At 41.5% G+C, this 24984-nt stretch overlaps 1 protein-coding gene across 1 annotated transcript in view; it reads right to left on the minus strand.

Annotated features, from left to right (window-relative positions):
- ALK (ALK receptor tyrosine kinase) overlaps positions 1–23478 on the minus strand; it is a gene marked incomplete at both ends in the record, with an annotated part of 721303 nt that extends 697825 nt beyond the window's left edge. Inside the window, one exon of the mRNA XM_080711348.1 lies at positions 22827–23478. Within this exon, the coding sequence (XP_080567474.1) occupies positions 22827–23478 (652 nt within the window). The remainder of the gene's footprint in view (positions 1–22826) is intronic.
- Between the last annotated feature and the right edge of the window lie 1506 nt (positions 23479–24984).

The raw sequence follows: 24984 nt of genomic DNA on the forward strand, positions 1-24984 counted from the left end.
GCAAATTTTTCTCCTTGACAGGGACTAAAAAGAGGATGAAACTAAAGAAAATCCAGCTTCTTCATGCTGTACTCACTGTTTTTTGTTAACTCCGATCCAACTCAAAACAAAAGCCTGGTGCCAGAAAAGGAGCCCTGGCTTCAATCCCATCCACCAGGTTTGAAAACCCTACTTCATCTGATCACATTATCTCCCAAGAAGCTCATCTCTTGTTGAGAATCAGTGCTTTGCTTAAGAAAAGCTGCAAATCAAACAACGGGGCTGTCCAGGGAACTGAGGATTTAGCTCTTTAAACATTTCCTCCTATAAATATAAATGGTTGCTTTACTCTGGAGAACGCTCCATCCCTCTGATCTATGAAGCATTGGAGAGGGTACCACGAAGACTGTCACCTCTTCTGTGGAACATTCCTGATCGCCTAATCCCTTCACCCTTCACCGACAATCTTCTGATCTGACAGAAGTCGAGGTTACTGTGTCCCTCCATTTACAAAGAATTAGGGGAAGGGAGAGAGGATCAGAGGGAAGAATGCAACACAAAACTCACCAGGGAGACAGAAGGGAGGGAGAGGGAGAGAATTGCTTTTACTACAGTTGCATAATCCATAATTCAGCAAGCTTTTCATTTCTCTTATCTTCTAAAAAACATGAAATTAAGTTCTAAGCAAAGTGCATAATTTATGAACAGTCTCTGCTGATGACTCCCAACTCCCCACGCCTTGCCTTGACTTCTTACATCTCCCCCATAGCCCCACCTTTCCAATTGCCTGTAGGATGCAACTGCCTGAAGTCAGGCTACCAGCTCAACTCCCCAGGAGCAAGTGGAACTCAACTCACCCTCCCAAATGTCTTTCCTTTTCAAATTCTTCTTTTTCTTATCCATTGAACCATTACTATTCTAATTTTGCTGGCATAGAACTCTAGAAAAACTTGGGATTCCTACTCTTCTGCCTGGGCGCCAAGGTCTGGGAAGTTTTCCTAGAGTCATCTTTTTCTCTGCCCTCTCACTGAATCCATTCATTCCCAGAATGCCCCAATCCCACCCTGGAACCCTGGCCCCAGTCCAAACCACACACTATTACCAGTTCTGGCTTCCTGAAGTGTTGTGCATATCAGGCCTCTGAGGGCTGGCTATTTCCTGCTGTGATAAGGTTAAACTCTCTCTACTTGCTCCCCAAGGTCCCCTACCTCATCCTGCCTATCCGAAGGCACTTCATACAAAACTTCTTCTCCACACAGAGAGAATCCAGTAGAGCCTGAAGCTTATTTTAAGTATCCAAGGAAAATGAGTTGATTCACTAAAAACTGGATTGACGCTCCTCCCCACATACACAATCTCCTTCATGCTTCCCACTTGGAATGCCATTCCCTCATCCCCACTACCCACACCCTATTCATCCTCTAGAAGCCAATAAGACCAGCTCCTTAAGGGAACTCTCTACTCACTCTCTCTACCCACTGTCCTTTGCCCTGAGAACTTAGCCATCTTGTATTAAGTCATCTTGTATTGTTTTCAATTAAATAGCCGGTGTAATGCTTAGAGTGCTCTTGATTTCACAGTGCACTATCTTACGTGTGTAATCATATTGAATTCTCTCAACAACCCTGTGGGGTTGGTACTGTCCTGTGCCCTTCATTCCGGCTCTGAGAGCTTAAATGAAGATCATTAAACTATTGGCTGTATTGAGTTTTAAACCCCCAACTTCTGATTCCAAGTCCCATGGTTTGGGTCTTCCTTAGTAGATCATGAGTTCTTTCAAAGTCATGGACCACATCTTATACTTTTCAAAGTTCTGAATATCCAGAAGGTCTCACTGGTTATTTGTTGAATAGAGAATTGAAACTAAGGGAAGAAGTCAATGAGCCATTAAGAAGTGTGCAAGTGAATTTGTAAGACACACACTGGGCTCGTTGGGGCATGGGATAGTAAAGATGAAAAGTACTTTCTCAAATAGGCCTTTTCACATGCCATGTCTACATCCCTCGTTCATTCTTTATTCCTTCCTTCCTTGACCCAGCAAATGTTCACTGAGCACCTCCTGTGTCCCGCACAGTAGGATAGATAGTCAATGCTTCCTTGGTCTCTCGTCTCAGCACTGGCAGAAACCTACCTCAAGTAAAGAAGAGAAAGTATAGTCTATATGTATATATGCAGGTGAATAGTTGTTTATCAACTAGTCAAACTATCTCTATAGCTCTTGGTTAACTGCTTGATCAATTGCCTCTGTCTACTTACAGTTAGTGTTTGATTGGCTACAATGATTAGAACAGAACACCATAACAAAACAGTCTGAAAGAGTTTCCTGTGTTATCCAGAAAAGCACCAAAATAACCTGAGCCTTCCACTGAGGTAGAAATGAAAATAACTTTCTTTAATTTTATCATAATCTTTATAGTATAGTAGTTAAAAGTAAACAGTTGTTATCATAACCTGCTATTTACCAATTATACAAGAATCAGAGAAAATTATCGTTTTATCACTACTCTGTGAGATTTTAATTGACCTTGTGACTGTATTTAGAAATAATATCTTCCCAGTAATGCTTCAGCATCAGCCCAGGAAATAGGTTAGAATCATAGAATTTTAATATAAAACAGATAGAGATTAGAACTCACATATTTGATATTACAGAAACTAAGACTCAGGAAGGTTGGGTGATTTACCCAGGCTCACAGCTCAGCACATCCTAAAATGAAAATCCAGTCCTACAGTTTCTGGTCCGGAACTCTCTCCTCGCCTTCTACTACTTTAACTAATATAGTTTCTCAAACTTCATGATTAATTATTGAAATAAGAGGTTTTTTATGTTATGAAAGTAAAAGATTTTATAATGAACATCTAAAAAGCTTAAAAATTCTCTTTATGGGTTTAATTAAAAGCCTTTGACATAAATAAATGAATGAATGAAACAACTTGCTGATTCCATATGAAATCCTTAGGTAATGCACAAAGGGGAACAGTTGGGTTTCTGACAACTTTAACTCTTTGAACAAAAAAAAAGCTACTTTAGTCAAAGATATCTTAAGATTTTTTTGATCCCCTTATTTGTTTAGTCATATTTTTCTACAAGATAAACCCTGTGAGAATTATTAGATCCCAGAAAAGATAAAGAAAAGAAGCCAGAAAAATAAATGAGGACCCTTCTATTAATAACAGCAATAATAATAAGAAAAAAATATGGACAATATCTTTAGCGCTTTAACCATGTACCTGCCAAGTCCTGTACTAGACTCTTTTTTTTAATTACATTTCTTTTCCTAAGAACCCTATTCAGCAATACTGCAATAATCTCTGTTTTATAAATGAGGATGCCAAAGGTGAAACAGCTGAACAATTGTCTTGCTAGCTCAAGAACTTGTGGGCTGAGATCAGAGAAAGAGTGCTAGTTTAGCATGTACAAGGTGCTAGGCTCAGTCACCAGCACACACAACACACACACACACACACACACACACACACACACACAGGGGCAGGGGAGAGAGGGAGGGAGGGAGAGAGGGAGGGAGGAAGGGAGGGAGGGAGGGAGGGAGAGAGAGAGAGAGAGAGAGAGAGAGAGAGAGAAAGAGAGAGAGAGAGAAAGAGAGAGAGAGAGAGAGAGAGAGAGAGAGAGAGAGAGAGAGAGAGAGAGAGAGAGAGAGAGAGAGAGAGAGAGAGAGAGAGAGAGAGAGAGAGAGAGAGAATCCTAATATTTGGGAGATGTAGACTTGCAGGTTTGGGGTCAACCTCAGCAACTCAGCCAGATCCTGCTTCAGAATAAAAAAGGCTGAGGGTTTAGCTCCCCTGGGTTCAATCCCCAGTATAAAACAAAACAACAAAAACAATTGTAACTAGTAAGTCCTGGAGTAGGTACCCAATTCAGAAACCATTCCAGATTCTGCTTAACATGATGCAATACTGTCTTCTTTCAGAACTACACAGGTTAACTAATTTTCACAATTCTACAAAAAAAAAAACCACCTTTCTGATCCTCTCTGAAAGGAACGCTATTGCTTCTGATGATAATTGAGTATGAGGTTGAGTAGAGAATTACACTCTGCGCTGGAGGATTAGACTTCTATCAGGATTTACACAGCTGGAACAAGATAATTCTCCCTCCTTCTGTTTTAACAATAAAACGTCTTCAGGAAAATGAAGATAAATAATACAAGTAAACATGCACCTATAAAATACTTTGTATTCAATCAAAGGAGAGGACATATTGATTGTGAATCTTTCTCTGGATGCCACCATATCACCTACTCAGCTAGGAGCGATGCAAACACAAGTGTGTGCTGTAAGATACCTTCTCGATGTTATCGAACAATCTCATTATCTATCAAGGATCACTTCCCACCTTTATTCTATTCTGATTTTTCACACTTTCTCTTTCATACCCTCTTTTTACTGAAACGTAAACGCCACTGCCTGCGATGGCCCCTTAACAGTGCTTGTGATTTGCGTCGGCCAAAATCTTTATGTAAATTGGGCTTAAGTCTAAATTATGTTTCTTGCCTAAATATTTAAGTACATAAATAATCTCTAGCTATCCTGCCTGTCATTTTAAGCTATCTGACATTTATTGTTCTGAAGAGAAGAAAGGTCAGATGTATCAAATCTGCATTTCTGCTTCATGACATTTCTCTCCAACCAGATTCTTCCAAATTACAGTATTGAGACTAGTACTATCAAAGAAAGGAAGAAAGGGAGGGAGGGAAGGAGGGAGGAAAGAAGGAAGGAAAGGAGGATGGAAGGAAGAGAAGTGAGGAAGGAAGGAAGGAAGGAAGGAAGGAAGGAAGGAAGGAAGGAAGGAAGGAAGGAAGAAAAAAGAAGGGAGAGAGGAAGGAAGGAAGGAAGGAAGGAAGGAAGGAAGGAAGGAAGGAAGGAAGGAAGGGAGAGGGAAGGGGGAGAGATAAAAACCTCCCTGAGGCACATTGCTCGCTTTAGCTGTCCATGTGGCACAGGCATACTTAGAAAACCTTTATTCTTTCCTCCTTGGCTGCATTTGTCAGGCAGATGTGTGGGCAGAGGGGGGCTAGAGCATGAAGGGAAGGCAGGATCCGTGGAAAGGAAGGGGATGCCTGGCTTCGTGATCTATTTAGCATGACCTCTGGTCATACTTCACGGAACAGATTGAGAGTGTCTGGCTCTGCCCCTGGGCTCCCGCCCTTTGTGTGGCTCTGTGCATTCATCTCCTGGACTCAAAACAGAGTCTTGTGTTCTTCCTCCCGAGTCCTTCTGCCCGTGGTTCTGTGCATTCCCATCCCTAAGCTGCCAACATGCAAGGTTTCCCAGTGGAAGAGCCTCCCTGTGCTCTTGAACTCAGACCCCAGCAGAACTGCTCTGTGGCAGCTCACTTGAGGGCCACATCTTAAGACAGAGGACATCAGGAGGATAGAAGCAGGCACAGTGGACTCTGAAGTCTAGTTTATAAGGGACATTGACAAGGGATACTAGAAACGTGTTTCCTTTACAGCAGTCGTCATCATAGCCTAAATAGTTAATTCTCACATTGATTGATTGATTGATTGATTGATTGATTGATTGACTGAAGTACTGGGGATGGAAACCAGGGGCATTCTACCTCCAAACTACACCTCCAGTTCTATCATTTATTCTTTATTTTGAAACAGAGTCTCACTAAGTTGCAAAGGGCCTCACTAAGTAGCTGAGGCTGTCCACGAACCACGATTCTCCTGTCTCAGCCTCCCAAATGCTGGGATTACAAGCGTGCGCTCACTTCTCACATATAATATGCCTCCCTCATCATCCATAAATCCCATGAGGGCAAAGCCCACATCCATTCTGCTTATCTCTCTCTGTGCAGCACCTAGCATGGTGCCTGTTGAATTAACAACTTTTAAAAAGAAAATGGAGATCACAGGTGTAGAACGAAATAGGCTTGGATCCCAATACCGTATTCTTCACCGTGTGACCTTGCTCAATCTCTCTGTGCCCTAATGTCTTTATCTGAAAAATGATGGTGATACTAAAATCAACCTCACCATGTGACCATGAGAATTAGATTAAATAATCTGGATAAAACTTCAACTGCAGCTGTTATCATTAACACTAAGATATAAAAGAGTAGAATTCAGCCACCTATTAAATAGTTTACCAACGGATCTATTCTGCAAGTATAGAGCAGCTTCATAACATAGTGATTCCTGTGTCACCACGAATATTTTTTTAACGAGATGGAAGAATTCTATGTTAAGTGGAGACTCCAGAAGAAGAGTAGAACAGTCTCAAAGGGCTGTAGGAGAGGCTGCACTGCCTCAACTGAATGGCTTTGCTGCCCAGGCAACCTCTTTCTTTCAGATATCTGAAATATCCTTTTCCTTTAGCTTTTTTTCTTTTGATTTTCTTGAAGTTCATCTGTTCTTAATACATCTTGCCTTGATTTTGCTGAACCCTTTAACATCGATATTTCATTTTCTTTCTTTCCACATATTCTGTCCACGGATAGACACCTTGAACAGCTAGTTAAGCATATTTTGCTACCATTTATTCAGCACTCTCTCAAAGCTTCCTCCCCCCGTACCTGCTCCCCACCGGGCAGCTCAGTGAGTTGTTCCTTTCATCCCCGTCGCAAGCATCTGTTTCGCTTCGCTACCCTGTCACCTCATGATCCAGAGATCTCTCTTCCTTCTTGTAAAAAAAAAAAATTCTTTCTGGTGACAGCATTGACTCCGTTCCACTGTCTAATTACTACCTTCACTAAGTCTAAGGTGTGACCTTCTCTCTTCTCCTTTATTTCAGTAAAGCTCATCTGCTTTCAAGAATTAGAGCCCCAAATCTATGTAAACAGTTCCCATATTCATATCAGCCTTGACCACTGTATTTATCAGTACCAGATACCCTCATCCTCAGATGGATGGCACACTATAATTATCATGCCAACCACTGTCTCCATAGACCACATCCCCTTCCCAGTCATCTTCTTTCTTAGCAATAACATTAGTCTTTAAGGTCCTCGAGTCAAAACCTTAGACCTTTGACTCATTCCTCAGTATTAACTGCATGTCTGGGCTCTTGTTAGTCCAGTTGTGATTTCATCACTCCTAAAGCAGTGCAATAGCCTTTCAGGGATCCACTCTGACACCAGCTGTCTTTGTGACCCAAGTCTGAGACCCATTATGAAAATAAATTTCCTAAAGAATCAGCAGGCAACTTGAAATCAACATGCATCTTCTCAACTCAAGACCTAAATACTTTCTGATTCCTTTTAAATGAAATCTAAATTCCAAACTAAATAAATCAGCCCTACAACTAATTCAAAGTATTTGACCCAGCACCTACCCCCATAACTGCCAATATTCCATAGATCTCTCTACTCTGGTTAATTATTCTGCCTTACACACACACACACACACACACACACACACACACACACACACACACTGCCTCTGTCTGTCTGTCTTTCCCTTTCTCTTATCCTCCATCTCCTTTCTTTCTCTCTCTAACCAAATGTTCTTCTTCCAGGCATTATATTGTGCTATTGACCCATTTAGACAGATCTTTTTCCTCCTCTTTACCATGTGAAAATGCTACATTCCTTCCAACGACCCTCAAATCATTGCCTTCTGGAAATATATTTTTAATTCAACTTTTATCTCTATCCCAAAAGAAATTCATCATTCTCAGCTGATATCCTTTGACCTGACTCTTTGCCAAAAGGCAATAAACTTGTTCTTTCCAAAATTCCAGAGCTATAATTTCCTGTCTCAGATGAACATCACCCCTCTCAACATGTACTGAACAAGTAGAGTTCATCTTTCTTTAACAGAATGGATTTTGATATCTGAAGGAACAGAAAGAATTTGTCCTTCATCACCCCAGGACAGGTATCAGTCCCTCCAAGCCTCATCTGAACCACTATGACCACTCATGCGGTTGTTTAACATTCTAGGACTACCTGCTATTGGAGTTATTTGTTAGAATTCCTGCCTTTCTCTCCAACTTGTTTGTGAACTCCTTCTGGGAGGAAGAGATTATATTTCATTCAACTTGTTAAGTGCTCAGTTTAAAAAATGAACCAATAAATAAGCATTTTCTTAGGCAAAAGGATCCTCTTATCTAATTTTTCTTTGGTGAATACTTCCCATATAGATTTACATGGTATCTTAGAAACAGGCCAAAATGTCCATAATCTTAAAGATCGTCATACAAGCTCTGAGCCATGAGAAACTGGCACCAGACTAGCCCTTCTGCCACGCAGTTGCGAAACTAAACAAAATACAAGAGAAAGTATTTGTAGTCATTGCATAATCAGTAGCATAGGACTGTAATCTATGAGAAAGCTAAGACAATGTAGTGGCCTCTAGTACTTCCATTATTTTCTCTCCAGAGGCATCTCCTAGATTCTGACATAGGAAGGAAAGACCCAAACATAGCATGGTAGTCTCAGTGGCTAGAGGTAGCAGAAGTTGGAGTTTAGGAAAATGAAGCTTCTTGAATTTCTAGGGAACAAAAACTGGATAAATAGAAAGCAAAGCAAGAAAATGCACCATAAAAATATGTAGGGGTCTCTTGGAGTCTCTGGATGCATGTTAATCTGTGTCTTTATAAGGTGAGATTCCACAGGTCTGAGCAAAGGACACCTGCCCAAAGGAACATATACAAGAGATGTATAGGCTGAACAATTCTAGAGCTTACACAGAGTCGGGAAATGTTTAGGTGTCAAATAATCAAAGTGGATAAACCTCATTGAACCTCTGAAAGATTCAGAGGACACTACAGAAAGACTATTAGAATAGGTCTAAACTAACCATAAGATAAAAGGCTTCTTTAAACCCTCTCTAACAAAGCTTGACAATAATCCTTAAAAGAATCAAAATGATAGACACATAAAATAAATAACTGTCAAGGAAACTTCAGTAGTTTTAAGAGAAGATAAGAAAATCCTCAAGTTCACTATATAATATTTATAATGTACTGGATCCAATAAAAAATTATCAGATGTGCAAAGAAAGGAAATAATGATTATATCCAAGAGAAAAACTTATTATTATAAACAGACAGAAATAATATAATTAGCAGGAAGAACTTTCACGTAGCTTTTATAAATATTTTCAAGGACATAATGAGGAAAAATAAAAATGGAAATAGATTCTATAACTGAAAACACAATATTAAAGTAAAAATGTACTACATGAGCCAGTTTATCCAAAATTAGATACTACTGAAGAAAAGTGCAAACTTCAAATCAAGCAATAGAGCTATCCAGGGTAGAGAAAAAGAGAGCTGAAAAAAAATGGGCAAATCTTTAATAAAATGTAGGAATACATTACATAATATAGCACAATTATAATTGGATTCTTAAGGAAGGATTCCAACAACTTCTAGAAGAAAATCTTTGAAAAAAAATTTTAGATAATAAAAAAACATAAACTGACAGAAATAAGAGTCTTTTAACAAATCTTTTTTTTGAAGATTTTAAAAAGTTTATTAAAAAGATAGAAATACAGAAAATAGAAATACATCCCCATGCCAAAATGGCATGGGGAGGGTGCCTTGAAATGAATACACCCTTAACAAATCTTAAGCAGGAAAAACAATAAGAAAACCACACTAAGGAACATCATTAATCAAATTACTGAAATCTTATGGTAAATAAATAATCCTAAAGGAACCAAAGGAATGGAGGAAACATAACAGGAAACAGATAATCTCTGACTTCTCATTACAAACTGTGAAAATCATGTAACAATGGAACAATATCATGAAAGTGTCATCAACCCAAAATTTTATCCGGTAAAAATTTTCATCAGAAATGAAAGCAAAACAAAGACAATTTCAGCAAGCAAAAAGCCAAGAGAATTGAAATGCAAAAGAATAGCACAATATTAAATTAAATAAGTCAAAAGAAAAAATAGCATAGATGCCAAAAGATTCAACAAAAGAACAAGGAACTTCCAAAGCTTACAAGATGAAATAAACCCATCAGATCCTATTTAATGTTCATGTTCACAACAAAACAGTTCTGGAAAAAATACAGAAAAACAACTACTAGTAACTCTGCAAGGCAAATAAAATCAGGAATATTGAGGAAGAGTCAAAATTTGGAAAAACTATCCAGATGGAAGTAAGTTTTCTGTTTTTATCTATTTTCTCTTCCATCCATGAATCACAGTGAGTCAAATTCAGGCATCCGACAAAGTTGTGGGTGTGGTGCCACAGACAGGTAAATACCCAGAGGAATTCTTTCTTTTTGGCCAAAGTGCCATAAAAGGGCTTTTATGATTCAGTGAATGTAGCAATAAATGTTTCTCAGTTTATTCTTCTTTTTTTTTGTGGTACTGAGGGTGGAACCCAGGGGCTTTTCTACCTCTGGGCTAGACTCCCAGACCTATTTTATACTTATTTGGAAACAGGGTCTCACTAAGTTGCTGAGAGCCTCACTCAGTAGCTGAGGTTGGCTTCGACCTGTGGGATCCTCCTGTCTCCGCCTCCCAAGCGTGGGATTACAAGCGTGCACCACCACGCCCTGCTTTTATTCTTTATTTTGAAACTAGGTCTTCCTGAATTGCAAAGGGCCTCACTAAGTAGCTGAGGCTGTCCATGAACCGCGATCCTCCAGTCTCAGCCTCCCCGATGCTGGGATTACAAGCTTAAGCCACCATGCCCGGCTCTGACTATTTCTTAAGAAGAAGGATAATCAACAAATGCCAATAATAAGATAATCCAAGCTGGGCATGCTGGGCATGACTGTAATCCCATACATTGAGAGGCTAAGACAGGAGGATCACAGGTTCAAAGTGAGCCATAACAATTTAGTGAGGCTCTCAGCAACTTAGTGAAACCTTGCTTTCAAATAAAAATAAAATAGGGCTTAGGGTATATCTTGAAGATAAAATACCTCTAGGTTTAATCCCCAGCATCATACCAAAAAAAAAAAAAAAAAAACCATAAGATCCAGATGTTGGGATTATCAGACAAAGATCTGAAAGAAGCTATTATAATTATGGAAAAAAGAGGATTAAAAAAAAAACTCCAGAAAATGGCAGAAAAGGAAATTTTCAGGAGAGAAATAGAAATTTTCTTTTAAAATGAAATATTGAAACTGAAAAAGAAACCACACTACCTAGAGTAAATAGCTATAGCAGGAATAAAGGCAACAAAGAAAAATAATATTTAAGAAAGATAATATGGGGGGTTATTCTGGCAATGTATAAAGCTAATTCTACATTTGAAACTCGAACAATGAAATTCATCACACGTACAAAATAAAGAATCCAGGTGATCATCTCAGTGGATATGCTCTCTGAGGGAAGCCAGATAGCATATGGTGAGGATCTTCCGGTAGTCCTGTGGAGAAGACTGTCTGGAGTGAGCTGAGACGCCCAGCTCTCACAACAGCCAGAAGCAGCTGGGCAGCCATGTGACCAAGCTGCCTTGTTAGTGGTCTGGCTGCCCAGGCCAGGCTTCTAGATGACTGCACCCTTGTCTCATCTCTGACTGTAATATGATGAGAGGTCCTAAGCAAAACCACCCAGCTAGTTGTTCCAGATTCCTAACCATGAAAGATAAATTGTTATTTTAAGCCACTAACATGTGGCATGGTTTACTCTGCAACATTAGATAATCAATACAAATCACAACCACAATGCAAATCATAGCCACAGTGAGATACCACATGTTGACAACACTAAGTATCTTCAAGAATGTAGAACAAGTGGAACTCTCATACATTACTGGTGAGAATGTAGTGATAAAGCACTTTGAAAAACAATTTAGCTGGGTGTGGTGGCTCAGGCTTGTAATCCCCGCGCTTGGGAAGCAGAGACAGGAGGATCGTGCAGGTTCGAAGCCAGCCTCGCTGGTTTAAGAGACCCTGTTTCCAAATAAAACTATAAAATAGGTCTGGGAGTGTAGCCCGGAGGTAGAAGGGCTTCCAGGAACCCTAGTACCACATTTAAAAAAAAATTGACAGCTTTCTTTTTTAAAATGTAAGTAAGCAGACCAGGCATACTGGCTCATGCTTGTAGTCTCAGTACTTGGGAGGCTAAGACAGGAGGATCAAGGTTCATGGCTAGCCTCAGCTACTTAGTGAGGTCCTCCACAACTTAGTGAAATCCTGTTTCAAAATAAAGAATAAAGCCGGGTGTGGTGGCACACGCTTGTAATCCCAGCATTCAGGAGGCTGAGACTAGAGGATCTCGGTTCATGGACAGCCTCAGCTATGTAGTGAGGCCCTCCACAACTTAGTGAGACCCTGTTTCAAAATAAAGAATAAAAAATAGGGCAGGGGGTATAGCTCAGAGGTCAAATGCCCCTGGGTTCCATCCCCGGACCCACACACAAAAAAAAAAGAATAAGAAATAGGGCTAGAGGTGTACCACAGAAATATAATGCCCCTGGGTTCAATGTCCAGTACTGTAATAAATAAATAAATAAATAAATAAATAAATAAATAAATAAATGTATTTATTATATGACCCAACAATTCTATGATGAATTATAAAAGAACTGGCAATATATATCCACAAAATCACTTGTACACAAAATGTTCACAAAAGCTTTATTCCAGAGATCCCCAAATTAGAAATGTCTATCAAATGATGAATTCTACATAGTCTATCAAATGACTAATATATAATAATTGGTTACCTAGTTATTATATATTCATTCAATGGGATACCATTCAGCAATAAAGAAGCAAACTATTAATACATACCACAACACAGATAAATTTTAAAAGCATTATTTTAAGTGAAAGATGATACACATAAAAGAGGAATATGCTATATTGTTCCTCTTATATGAATCTCCAGAAGAGACAAAATTAGTCTTCTGAGATAGAACCCAAGTATGAAGTTTCCTGGAGCAGATAGTACAAGGAGTTTATTACAAAAGGTTAAGAAGGTCCTTTCATGGGTTTGTTCTATATTCTAATTAGTGTGATGGTGGTTACACAAGTGTGTGCATTAATCAAACCATACAGTTAAAATGGGCACATTTTATTGTTTGTGAATTCTATTTCAACAAAACTGGATGTAATCATGATATAGTGTATTGATTCTAGATTCTGAGGGCAGATTTTGACACCAGGTCAGATTCCATCCAGGCCAAAAGTAATGTGCAGCAAAGGAAACTATCAAGAGCCTCGATGGAGAGCCAACAGAATGGGAGACTGTTGCCACCTACTCCTCTGATGGAGGACTAATATTTAGAATATACAGAGAACTCAGAGAACTCAAGAAACTCAGCACTAAGAAAAAAACTCAAGCAAAAATGGCCAAGTGAACTAAATAGACACTTCACAAGAGAAGAAATTCAAATGGCCAATAAATGCATGAAAATGCTCAACATCATTCACAATCAGAGAGATGCAAATAAAAACTACCCTGAAATTTCACCTAACTCCAACTAGAATGGCCATCATTCAAAACACAAACAACAACAGATGCTGATGAGGAGGTGGAGAAGTGTGAACTCTAATATATTGTTGGTGGGATTGCAAACTAGTGCAACCACTTTGGAAAACAGTATGGAGGATCCTCAGAAGAATGAGCACAGACTTACCATTTGACCCAGCAATACCACTTCTGGGTATCTACGCAAAAGAATGGAAACCAAACTACCAAACTAATGCATGTGCAGCTATGTTCACAGCTGCACAATTCACCATTGCCAAACTATGGAACCAGCCAAGATGTCCATCAACAGATGAATGGATTACAAAACTATGGGATATGTACACAATGGAATTTTACTAAGCCATAAAGAAAAACACAATTACATCATTTACAGTGAAATGGATGGAACTGAAGAACATTATGCTAAGTGAGATTAATCAGTCACAAAAAATAAGAAATTAGATGCTGTCCCTAATATGCAGAAGCTAGGGAGAAAATGAATCATTGGAGAAATTCTAGACAAGGAAGGAGATATTACAGGTGGGCAAATAAGGCCACCTGAGGGAGATGGAAGGGAGGAAGAGGGAAATTCTCTAATGTACATGATGTACATTAACAAACATATCAATCACTAAGCCAAACATGAGAAGGAGGGAGTGGGGAGGAAGTGGGGTGGAAATTCAGTAAGGGTTAATCGGGTGATGTGTGTATGTATGCCTCTACCATCTTGTACTACATTAAGATGTATGACTACAATGCACCAATCAAAAATAAAAAGATAAGAGATGACATACACAAAAAAGCTCTTCTACAGGTTTTATTCCATTTAATTCTCAGCATAACCCTGGGAGTTGGATATTATTTTTCTTATTTTACAAATTTAAGAAAAACTTAAAATATAGAGAGAAGAAAACAAATAGTTGGCCTTGGTTCAGTAAATGACAGAACAGGGCTTCAACCCCAGATCTGTGATATATTCTACACATTATTTGGGATAGATTCTTTTACTTTTGACACTCTCATGGATTCAATTCCATAGTAGGAAAAATGTACAAATAAATGATGTATATTTATACAAAGGAACATAACACAGCAATAAAAAAGAAAGAATATGATTATATACAATGACAGATATGATATTACAGAAGCCATATTCAGTAAAGGAAACCAGACATAAGACACATGGTCTAATTTCTCTCTATATGAAGTTCAAGAACAGTTACAACTAATTGATGCCTTGTGAATCAATGGATGGTTACCTTAAGTGTAGGTGGATACAGTTAGGGAACGAATTTCAGAGAACTTTCTGGGCACTACAAATGTTCTGTATGTCTATATGGGGTAAATGGGTGGCTGTTACATATGTAAATTATCGTTAAGCTATACACAAGATTGGTGCTAACAATATTCTATATTTGTCATCACTTAATTTAAAAACAGTTTTATTGTTAAAATGAAATATCTCCTACTACCACACAGGTTCACTGCTGGAAGAGTCTGAAATTGGGAAAAATTACTTCTAATACACAGATGACATTCTGGGAAGTTTTAGAGGATACATACACCTTTCCAAGGCTGAACCCCAAGCCTGACTCAAAATCTGTGACCTTGTATTTCTGCTCCTAAAGTCAAGTTGGTTGAAACCCTGAGTGAATCTGAATCTCAGTCCTTTTTTTTTTATTATCTGGTACATTCCTTTTTCTACTTCCTCATATGTTTATTTTGAAAGAATCCGCACTGGAGCTTTCCACATAGATCTCCTCCAAGACTCACAAACAACTCCACAAGGTAGTTGAGACAAGGTCTTTAGGAACACTGACCCATAGCACTGGCGCCTAAAAAAAGTGGCACAAGACTCTAAAGCTAACAAAAGGCAAATATTACCATAATAGAATTCAAGTAGTCCAATTCCCAACTGAGAGTTCTCTCCCCCACCTAACATCTATCTTAATTATCTGGACTGAGACCATGGAAAAGTCTGTAAAGAAGAACTGACCATGCCCGCCCTCATGGACCCATATTTTGATGAAAACTGAATTTTAAAAAATAGGAGAAAATAAAGATGCTTTTATGTTGTCTTTCTGATTTCCTTTGGCAAGTTGCCTGATCTCGTGAAACCTGCTTACATTTCCTTTGTCCTCTGAGCCCAAACTTTTTTCATACCTTCCCTTTAGCTTTTCCTTTATCTAAGGAATTTCAACTGCCTACCCCTTGACGTGCCTACTTTTTGCTTAGCTAGAAAGGTGAGACACAAAGAAAAAGATTTAATTTGCTGAGTAATTGGGTGAATCTGTCTCGAGAGCTCTCCTGTCCTGTTGTGAGACCTCCCACTTTCTGGACCATGTACATTACATCACCAACTGCATGTGATGGAATTTCCCTGAGGGGTGGGGTGGGGTGGTTCTCAGGATAGTCAGCTGGAAAATTCATTAAAAATTTGTGTGAAGGAAAAAAGGTTGTTCTAGGAACTCCAGTTCACCAAAAAGGGTACTGGGGCTGCTTCCTTTCCTCTCACCACCTTACCACCAAGATGATACTCTCTTTTAACTATTTCTCTCTCCTACCTTGACCTGCATGAAATTGCCAAGGTCATCACAAGGTTAAGAAACAGTGGTCATTCCACAGACCAGAGGGTAACATAATGTCTATACCAAAAAAAAAGATGGTATCTATAGGGTTCTTTGATAGCTTTATTCTTAGCTCTCTCCATTTGATCACTGGACTTATAACTATTCTCACCAATGTGCCCCATTTCTTATCTACCCCCAACAACAGATGATGTCCATGTGCATCTTGGGAAGAACATGACTCAGCTATGCCTCGTGAAAAGCATTACCTACAAAATGCCATGTGGGTGCTGAGCAGCCTTTATTTAGGTTGAGGCATTTTCCCGAGGCAGCCTCCCAACCAAGTCCTTGTGTTATATCTCCATGGAATCTCAGAGTTTAACTGTTCTTAATGGGCTCATGTCCATTAGCCAGTTGGTACTTTACATATCTTTCCCTGACCTCCACTTGACAATGAATGGTGAGGCTGGAAACAGAAGGGAAAGGCACAGTGCCAGCTAATTAGAATACAGGGGTTACCAGAAGCCAGTGGCCTTGCTCTTCTCTGGGCATGACAGGGCTTAGACTGACAGATCACTCTGTTTAGGGTGGTCTATTCTCTGAAAAGTACTGTTATATAATGTTATATTTCATATTCTCATAAATATAAGGATTTGTTTCCTTCTGGATATAAAAAAATAATTGTATTGTGAATCTGCTACTTGAATCTTTGGATTGAATTCAAGATCTAAAGTCCTAAAAATCTGGGTATGGTGCTAAACACCCGTAATCCCAGTACTTGGGAGGCTGAGACAGGAGGATTGCAGGTTCCAGGATAGCCTGAGAAATGCAGCAAGACTCTTAGCAATCTAGCAAGACTTTTTTGTATATAAAAAATCTAGCAAGATTTTTTAGTTTGTATTTTGTAACTAAAATCTGGAAATGGTAGCACATTTATAATCCCAGTACTTGGGAGGCTGAAACAGGAGGATTGCAGCTTGTGGCCAGCCTAAACTACTTAGTAAGCCTCCCTCAACTTAGTGAGACCCTGTTTCAAAATAAAAATAAAAAAGCAGGCTGGGGGTATAGCTCAGAGGTGCAATGCCCTTGGATTCCATCCCAGTACCACACACACACACACACAATACAAACTAAAAATGGCTAGAGATATAGCTCAGAGATAGAATGTCTCTGGGTTCAATCCCCAGTAACAAAAAGGAAAGAAAAAAGAAAGAAGGAAGGAAGGAAGGAAAAAGGAAGGAAGGAAGGAAGGAAGGAAGGAAGGAAGGAAGACCCATAAGATGACACAGGTTGATAAAAATGAAATAATAAAATAAATTTCTTACCTCAGTTCTTTTTTGCCACATTTCTGGGAGAAATAAGCCTTCCAGGATGAGATAATAAATACTATCAAAATGGCCACTCTCCCTTCTTCCCAGAGATACTATCACACATCTCTTTGGAGTAAGAAGTTAGTTTCATGAGGAGCTTGTAGCATCACGGCTACTGCCAGGGTCACCACATATGGTCACATGTAAGGACTACACAACTCTAAATTGTACCATTTAGACAGACTAAAATGTATATATTACATTTTAAAAATGTATATGAGTCATAGAATGCACAACTTGCTGACCAGATGCTGGAGTGTTAAGGTTGAGATAAAATATCATATGGGTTCATATTGATGGAGCACTTTATTATTCACCAGGAATTGGGCTAAGTATTTGCATACATCATCGAATTTAATCTCCATGACAACACTTTGAGCCATTACTATCCCCCTCTAGAGACACTTAGGAAACATTACTATCCCCATGTTTATAATAATGAAACTGAGTCTCAACAATTTTAAGGAAACTTTCTAAGTTGTGGCTAATGTCCACCAAATACTTGAGGCATGGTCTTCTGACAAGCATAATGTAAAGATTTTCATCTATCTACATATCTTAGTTTCTTGTAATTGTACTGTGAAATGAATCCCTCAGTGGGAAAGGCTCTGGCTTGAAGACAAGGAAAAGTATAATTCTAGTCACTCAGCATCTCATAACCTCTCCACACATAAATGAAAATTACCAGGTCTGCTTTGTACCCATATGACCTTGAAAAGGTGCTTCCAAACATCTGGATTCCAATTACTCTATTTATAAAACAAAGCAGATACTTGACATGCCTATTGTAGGACTAATAAAAAATAATAAATGTGAGAGATTTTTTAAATTGCAAAGTCCCATGCAACTGTAATGGAACATTAATAATGATGATAAAAAGACAAAAATGTCCTTTATGGGTCAGACTGGGAAAATTCCCATGAAGTGAGGTTATCAGGCAGTAATCTTAAGAGTGGCAGGATTCCGCAACTTCTGCTGATCCAACTCTACCCCTCTTCTTCTCCCACCCACAGACCAGCTCTTCCTGACCTTCAACAGACCAACTTTCTTATAAAGATATTCATTTTTATTACTGATAACATTCTCCTCCCACATACCCCACATAGACCCCTGTTGGATCTTTTTTCTCTCTCTTTTGTAAATTTCCAAAGGGTTGAATTGCATATGGATTAACTTCATCTTTTATATACTCATGTATATTCTCAACATTTCAAAAATTTAAAAATAGTCAATAGGAGTTAAAACCTGGCATTTTCTCAAGACCTCAGTCACCTTCTACTCTGTCGAGTGACTTGATGCCACACACACACCACTGACGATGTATCTTAAACACATCATTCTCTTGTAAGTGTACCTCTTTCCCCTGGATTTATAGACCATACCCCGGAGAAAGATTAAAACTCCGTGTTTAATCTGGAGGTAGGGAAGGATGAAACCAGTAACATCAAAATATTTTTTTTACTAACAATCACATTGTAGGATTTTTCCCCATCAACTGCAAAGATACTTACGCCATTCTTTTCTTTTTGCCTGAAAACACCAAATGCTCTCAGGAATTAGATCCAGAAAGATCCTGTTTCCTGCTGCCATTCCCCATCCCAGCTTCCCTGCTTGTTGTGGCTTCTCAACATTCTCAGCATAATTGATATATTTGGAAATATATCAATTATGAATGATGTGCCTTGTCTGACCTACATCTCACCTGCCTCCCTGCTCCCTTGGAATTCCACTCCATAGTCAGAGGAATATCAATTTCAGAAAATAAGGTTCCTTGATATCTAGCCTGAAGTTTCCATCTGCAGGTCTCATCCTATTACTTTTCTATGGGCCACACTAATAACTCTTCTCCTTCACTGCCAGTCTCCCTCCTCAGAGATTTGCAGATTGTTACCATGGCTTTCCCTTCATCACCACTTAGCCCAGCTATATATATTTAATTCTTTTCATCTTTCATAATAAATCAGTCCCTTCAACTCTTAAATCAGCTCTCTGCTCTTCTCTGGACTTGTTCCAACTCTCCCAATTCACCTCCAATAACTGATATCCCTTCTGGGAGCTCCAATTTCCTCTCTCTCTCTTCCTTCTCTCGTCTCGCTCTCGCTTTCTCACTCTCTCTCTCTCCTCTCTCTCCTCTCTCTGCCATCTCCAGAAAGGAAATGGGAAGGGATGGACAGATAAGTGCGGTCAAGGTCAGGTGTATTGCACTGCACACATCTACTCTAAATTGCTCAGGATTCTTCATAGTCGATGTGAAGTCCCAATGTGTAGTCAATGTGTATCCATTTTCCTGGGGTGGAGAGAGGGCGTGTTTATAGGGAAACAGGCCCTCCTATCCCACAAGATCTTCTAGACCTCTACCAGTGAGATGGCAAAAGCAGGTTTCAAAACACCCCAAAAAAGATATAGACTAAAAAGATATAGACTAAAAAGATATAGACTAAAGCTATGGGCAATGTGTAAGCCTCCAGAAAAACATCTTCTATGTGACTTAGGCTTTCCAGGGATGGTATGACAACATTCATAAAATCCCAACAACCACCCCTCTACCTCTTTTCCATGAACAGGTGCAGACTTTAAAATGCTGATTCCATCTATAAATCCACACCAACCCACCAAGAAAATCCTTAAGTATGCCATTCATTATAAGGCCTCTAAGATATCTTTTTGTCCTCTCAGACATACCAAACCACGAGCAGTACAAAGTTTTGCTTGGTACTTATCCATTTTTTGCCAGAACACTAGTCATGGTCCTGCTCAAGTTTAGAAAGCTGTCTTCAATCTGAGACAAATGGGTTGCTTTGGGCTCCTGACCACAAGGAATAGCAAATCTGTCTTTTTCCTTCTCCACAAATATCCCCATTAACATATTTGTCCCATATAGAACAGAATCCCCTTGGGCAGAAGCAGGAAGAAATAAGGTGAGTTTTGCCTCCTTTCTCTTTGTATAATTGGAGATCCTATGTCACAAAAGAGTGAAATGCCTTTTCAAAATAAATCGGAGCCTACATAATAAGAACAAACCCATTTTCCAAAACATGATAAATAGTAAAAATCAATACAAGTGGCAGAACCTAAACCTAAATTTTCATACAAGAAAACAAATAGAATCCTGATATATGTTGCCCCAAATATGGAACATGACATAGCAGGGTGTGTCTACTGCGTGAGAAGGTCTGCAATAAAGACTGTATCCGAATAAGGCTGGGGAGGCAGAGGTAAGGCAAGAAGCTAGTCCAGCATTGCCAGCTGCCCAACTGCAGACAGCATATGTCCTCAGAGACAGGAGAGACCAGCCTGTTCCAAGTGTGATCACCACAAGGCCTGAAGTGCTTTTCAATAAGCTGTCTGTCTCTCTGGAGGTCAGGGGGAGCTCATCCAGTTACACTTAGTGTCTTATTTGATCCCATCAATAATCATTTGATCCCAATCCTGCTGAAAAATGCTTGGCCAAAATTTCTAGTCTTTTAATGGCAGAATCCTGGCTCTTTCTGAAACCAGCCTTGCTAGATGTGTCAAATGATGCATAAGGGCTTGGTCCAGCTGCCAAATGGACTGCACTGCTGAGAGAGGATGTAGGATGCTCACTGCTTTCCTACAGCCAGTAGCAGAGAGGCTTTTGGAGGAAACTCCTTTCTGTATATAATTCCCTCACTCAGTAGTGTCAACTCATTTAAGTTAGGGTTTGAATGGAATAGTGCATTTTACAATTACATTATGCATTTGACTCTTGGAAATACCCATCAATAACTTCTTGAAAACATCAGTAGGGAAGTTTAGAACTGCAAAAAGAACCCCTTTTGCCTGTCGCCAACATGTGACAATAGCTTATTCAGACTGCTAGGGCCTATGGTCATTTAAAAAGATGCTCATAGACATGAAAGTGAAAGAAATTTGCATTTTTAGAGGAGTCATATATTATACAAAAAATAGGCACTAAAAGAAAACGTTCCATGCATAAACTACAGAAACCATGATGACATTAAAGCCCAGCTGTTTTCTACAAAAGTATTCTTGGTGGGACAACAATATCAGTCTCCCATTTCAGTTCACTGAAGGCTATCAAACTCACCAGACCTTACCTTTTAAGACTATATAAATTCCCACACAGATCACAAACTATCATTCTAGGTGCCAATGCCACTATTGCCAACACTAAAATATGCATCTACACTGCTTTCCTTGGGAACCTTACACCCAAATATTTTCTATTCAATGACTATAGAACCTCAGCTTCTCAATATACCTGCTGCATGAGAGGATTAAGTATGTGGAGAAGTGTGTGTGAGAGAGAGATGGGACAAGCAAGGGAGATACTTGTAGCTCGACAATGGACCTTTTTCAATGCCTTATGTCCAATTAATACCAGACATTAGTAACCAGTGAAGCATAAGAATTTCATTTATTTCTGATGATGAAAATGATAGAAAAGAAGCTGGGTTTGCTCAATGGAATTAGTGTAGGCTTTAAAAAAAAAACATGATTTCTCTTTTTTACTGTTTTCATTCGTTTACATGGTATATTTGATTCAGGAGTCTTTCCCCAGGGTCTTACAAGAGACACATTTGTCCAAAACTACTTGGTTTTTCAGTTGAAGGATACTATGGGAAGGGTTAGGAGTAAATGCCTACACACACACACACACACACACACACACACACACACACACACACACCTGAGTGAATACTGGAAGAAATGAGGAGGTATATGAAACCGAAATCTCATTATTTCAGCAGAAAGATCTGCAGTGAAACCAGACTACCAGAGACTATCATCAAGTGCTGCTGCAGCAGACATTCAAGCTAAGAATCAGGGGGAAAGGAGGATGGGGGATGAGGAAGGAAATCAGGGAAGCCAAATATTGTTTCTCCCTGACTTCACAGTGACTTTCCCAAAGCAAAATAATCTTTACAACTCCCTCCCCTACCTCCTTCTGTGCCCCATTCCTTGGTTGTCGGGGGCTATCCCGAGACGAGAAGAAGAATGAGAGTCTGAGAGTTCAAAGTAGACTGGAAATGAGAATCGGAGGTATTAGAATGGATTAACAAGGAACGGGCGGTTACTGGGCAAGCCAATATTTGGGCGGGGGTGACATTGAGTGGGATTCAATAATATAAAGAGGAATTATGTATTTCCCTGAGGAATTGTACCGCGTTCCCCAAATCTGTGGTTCCAGAAAGAGGAACGAGGCAGGAGAAAAGACAATAATTTTCAAATCTAGTGTTAAGTTAGAATAGGAGTGTTACGACCGTTTTACAGGGCCCGGGAAGGAAGACATCCAATTTTGGCTTGGAAAGTGTGTAAGTCATAGAAGGCATTATGGTAAGAACAGGAAACTTCTCGCAACTTGGTTGCTAAAGAAGAGAGGCCCTGGGGGGAGTGATCGTGTTCAGGAACAAATTAAAATATGGTTCAACATTACGAATAAGAAAAGGGGGGCTAAAAAGATGAGGCTTTGGAAAGGGGGTTGAAGGTAGGAGTTACTTAATAATGGTTGCAAACTGATGGGATTAAACATGCAAATCCCAGCACAAGCTCTGGCGGGAGCTGCTCACCAGTCCCGAAGATCTGGAAGAGAAGGCGGGGCTGGGAGGCCCGGATTGCAGCCGACAGCCTTCCCTCTCTGCCCACTTCCGATGCCTTCTTCTCGGGCATTAGGCGGATCCTCAGCCGCCCTTCGCCGTAGCGAATCCACCAGCTGAACAGCTCGCTGAGGTTGAACTGGAGCAGCCCGACAGCTGCCTCCTCTGGGGACCCAAGACAGCCCTCAAGGATGGCCTCCTCGCCCAGCTCCAGCACCAGCTGCTTGGCGCGCCGGAGCTTGCGCACCGAGCCGCCCTTCAGCACCCTGGACAGCGTCGAGCCCTCAGCAGGGGACGGCGAGCTGGTGCCTTCGGTCCAGGAGACCCCGGGCGGCGGCCCCAGCAGCCTAACCAGAGGGGCGCAGTCCAGAGCCAGGGAGCCGCGCGCCTCAGACCGCTCAGCCCTAGACTCAGAGGGGGATGGCGGCGGCAGCAGCAGGTCTCGGGCGTAGACGCGGAACAGCGAGGGCACCACGAAGTCCACAGCCAGACTCTTCCTCTGCAGGCGCGAGTAGCTGAGCGGCTCCCGGGGCTGCAGCGGCTGCCCAACAGTCGAGGTCCCGGAGCCCGAGGCTGCCGCTGAAAACAGCGGCAGCAGCAGCCACAGGAGCCGGATGGATCCCATCCCGTTGGAGGACGGCTGTTAAAAAGCCTCCCGACTCTCCGTAGCCCCGTCTCGCCCTTTGCTTTCCCCCAAACAGGATGGGGCTCCCCAGTCCTTGGTCCTAAAGGGCTCCTTCCATCTGCTGTCTGAGGAATTGTGCGTGCACCCGATTCTCTTGCTTTCCCCCCGCTGCAAGAAGGCGAGCAGGCGTCTGAATAAAACGAAGCTGGAAATCAGGGGTTAGACCAGAGAACCCAAAGAGCACTGGGATCAACAGCTGGACCCTGTGCCTGACTCGCTGCGCCGAGTGCCGCGCCCCCGTCTGTAGCTCGCTGCGCTTCCGAACAAGGGGAACTACTACGATTGGGCACCGTCCTCTCCTGCCCCCCGCGGCCGGAGCTGGGGTCTGTCCGCTCTCCCCGCTGCCTCCAATCTTCCGCAACTTTCCAGGCTGGGAAGTGTGGCTCTAAGCTGATACCTGCTGTCCTGGCCACCTCCTGCGTTCCTTTGGGCTCCTCTGAGCTTCTCAACCGAGTCTGAGCAAGAATCACCGGAGCGGGCTGCTTTCTAGCGCCCCCTCCAGCGACCTCCGCTGCAGGAAGTCTTCGGACTACACTGCCCGCTGAACTTCTGGGCGGGAATCAATCCGAGCCTCAGCGCTGCTGCGTGCGGAGCCCAGGCTCGGCTGCCGCTGTGCAAGTTTGCAACGTCCTTGCTGTCGCCCGCGTCTTGGCTGCGCGGAGTTCGCAAGCACCAGAGCAGCCCCGGAGGCAGCAGCGGAGTGACAGCTTTCAGGGCAGGGGAGCCCGAAATCGCGTCCTCTCCTCACCTGTCGGTAGCGCCCGCGGCGTCAGGTGGCTAGCCAGAGGGCACCGGAAGACGCCTTGGTGCTCCAAGGCCCCACGGCCAGCGGCGGCGGGAGGTGCCAGCTGCCACCGCCGCTGCCGCCCCCAGAGCTGCTGGATCGCATCTGCCCGGGCGCCCGCCACTTGCAGCTGGCGGAGCCTCGAGCGCGCGCCGGGAGGGGGCGGGGCCGCGGTGGGGGCGGGGCTTGCGCGCTAACTCTCGCCCCTGCCCAGCCCCTACCGGCCCGCCCCGCCCCGCCCGCGCTCGCCAACCAATGGCGGGGCGATATTTGCTCCTATGCAAATCTGCAAAGGCTTCAGCGTTCATTGAGAAAAGCGCAGAGTCCGCCCCGCCCTCCCCCCTTTGCGCCCTCCTCTCCTTCCTTCCCTTCCTCCAGGTTCTCTGCCCTATTTCTCTGCTCCTGTGGACAGGAGAACATTTTAAACAAATGAGAGAACTGGAAGATCTTGGCAATCAAGCACTCTCCCTAATTATGCACTTAATTGATTAAACAGGTCAGAATTAGGAAAAGCAGGGTCCAGGATAAAACCAGAGGCGAAGGCAGGAGGGGTGGGGGGAGGGGTGGCAGCACTACATTGCTAAATCCAAGAACAGCTTGTGTTCCGGCGATGAAAGAGAATCCTCTCTGACTCTCCCATTATTTGAACGCATTCCTGGGAG

This window comes from Muscardinus avellanarius, assembly GCF_963383645.1.
Source record: "Muscardinus avellanarius genome assembly, chromosome: 15".
Taxonomy (NCBI): domain Eukaryota; kingdom Metazoa; phylum Chordata; class Mammalia; order Rodentia; family Gliridae; genus Muscardinus; species Muscardinus avellanarius.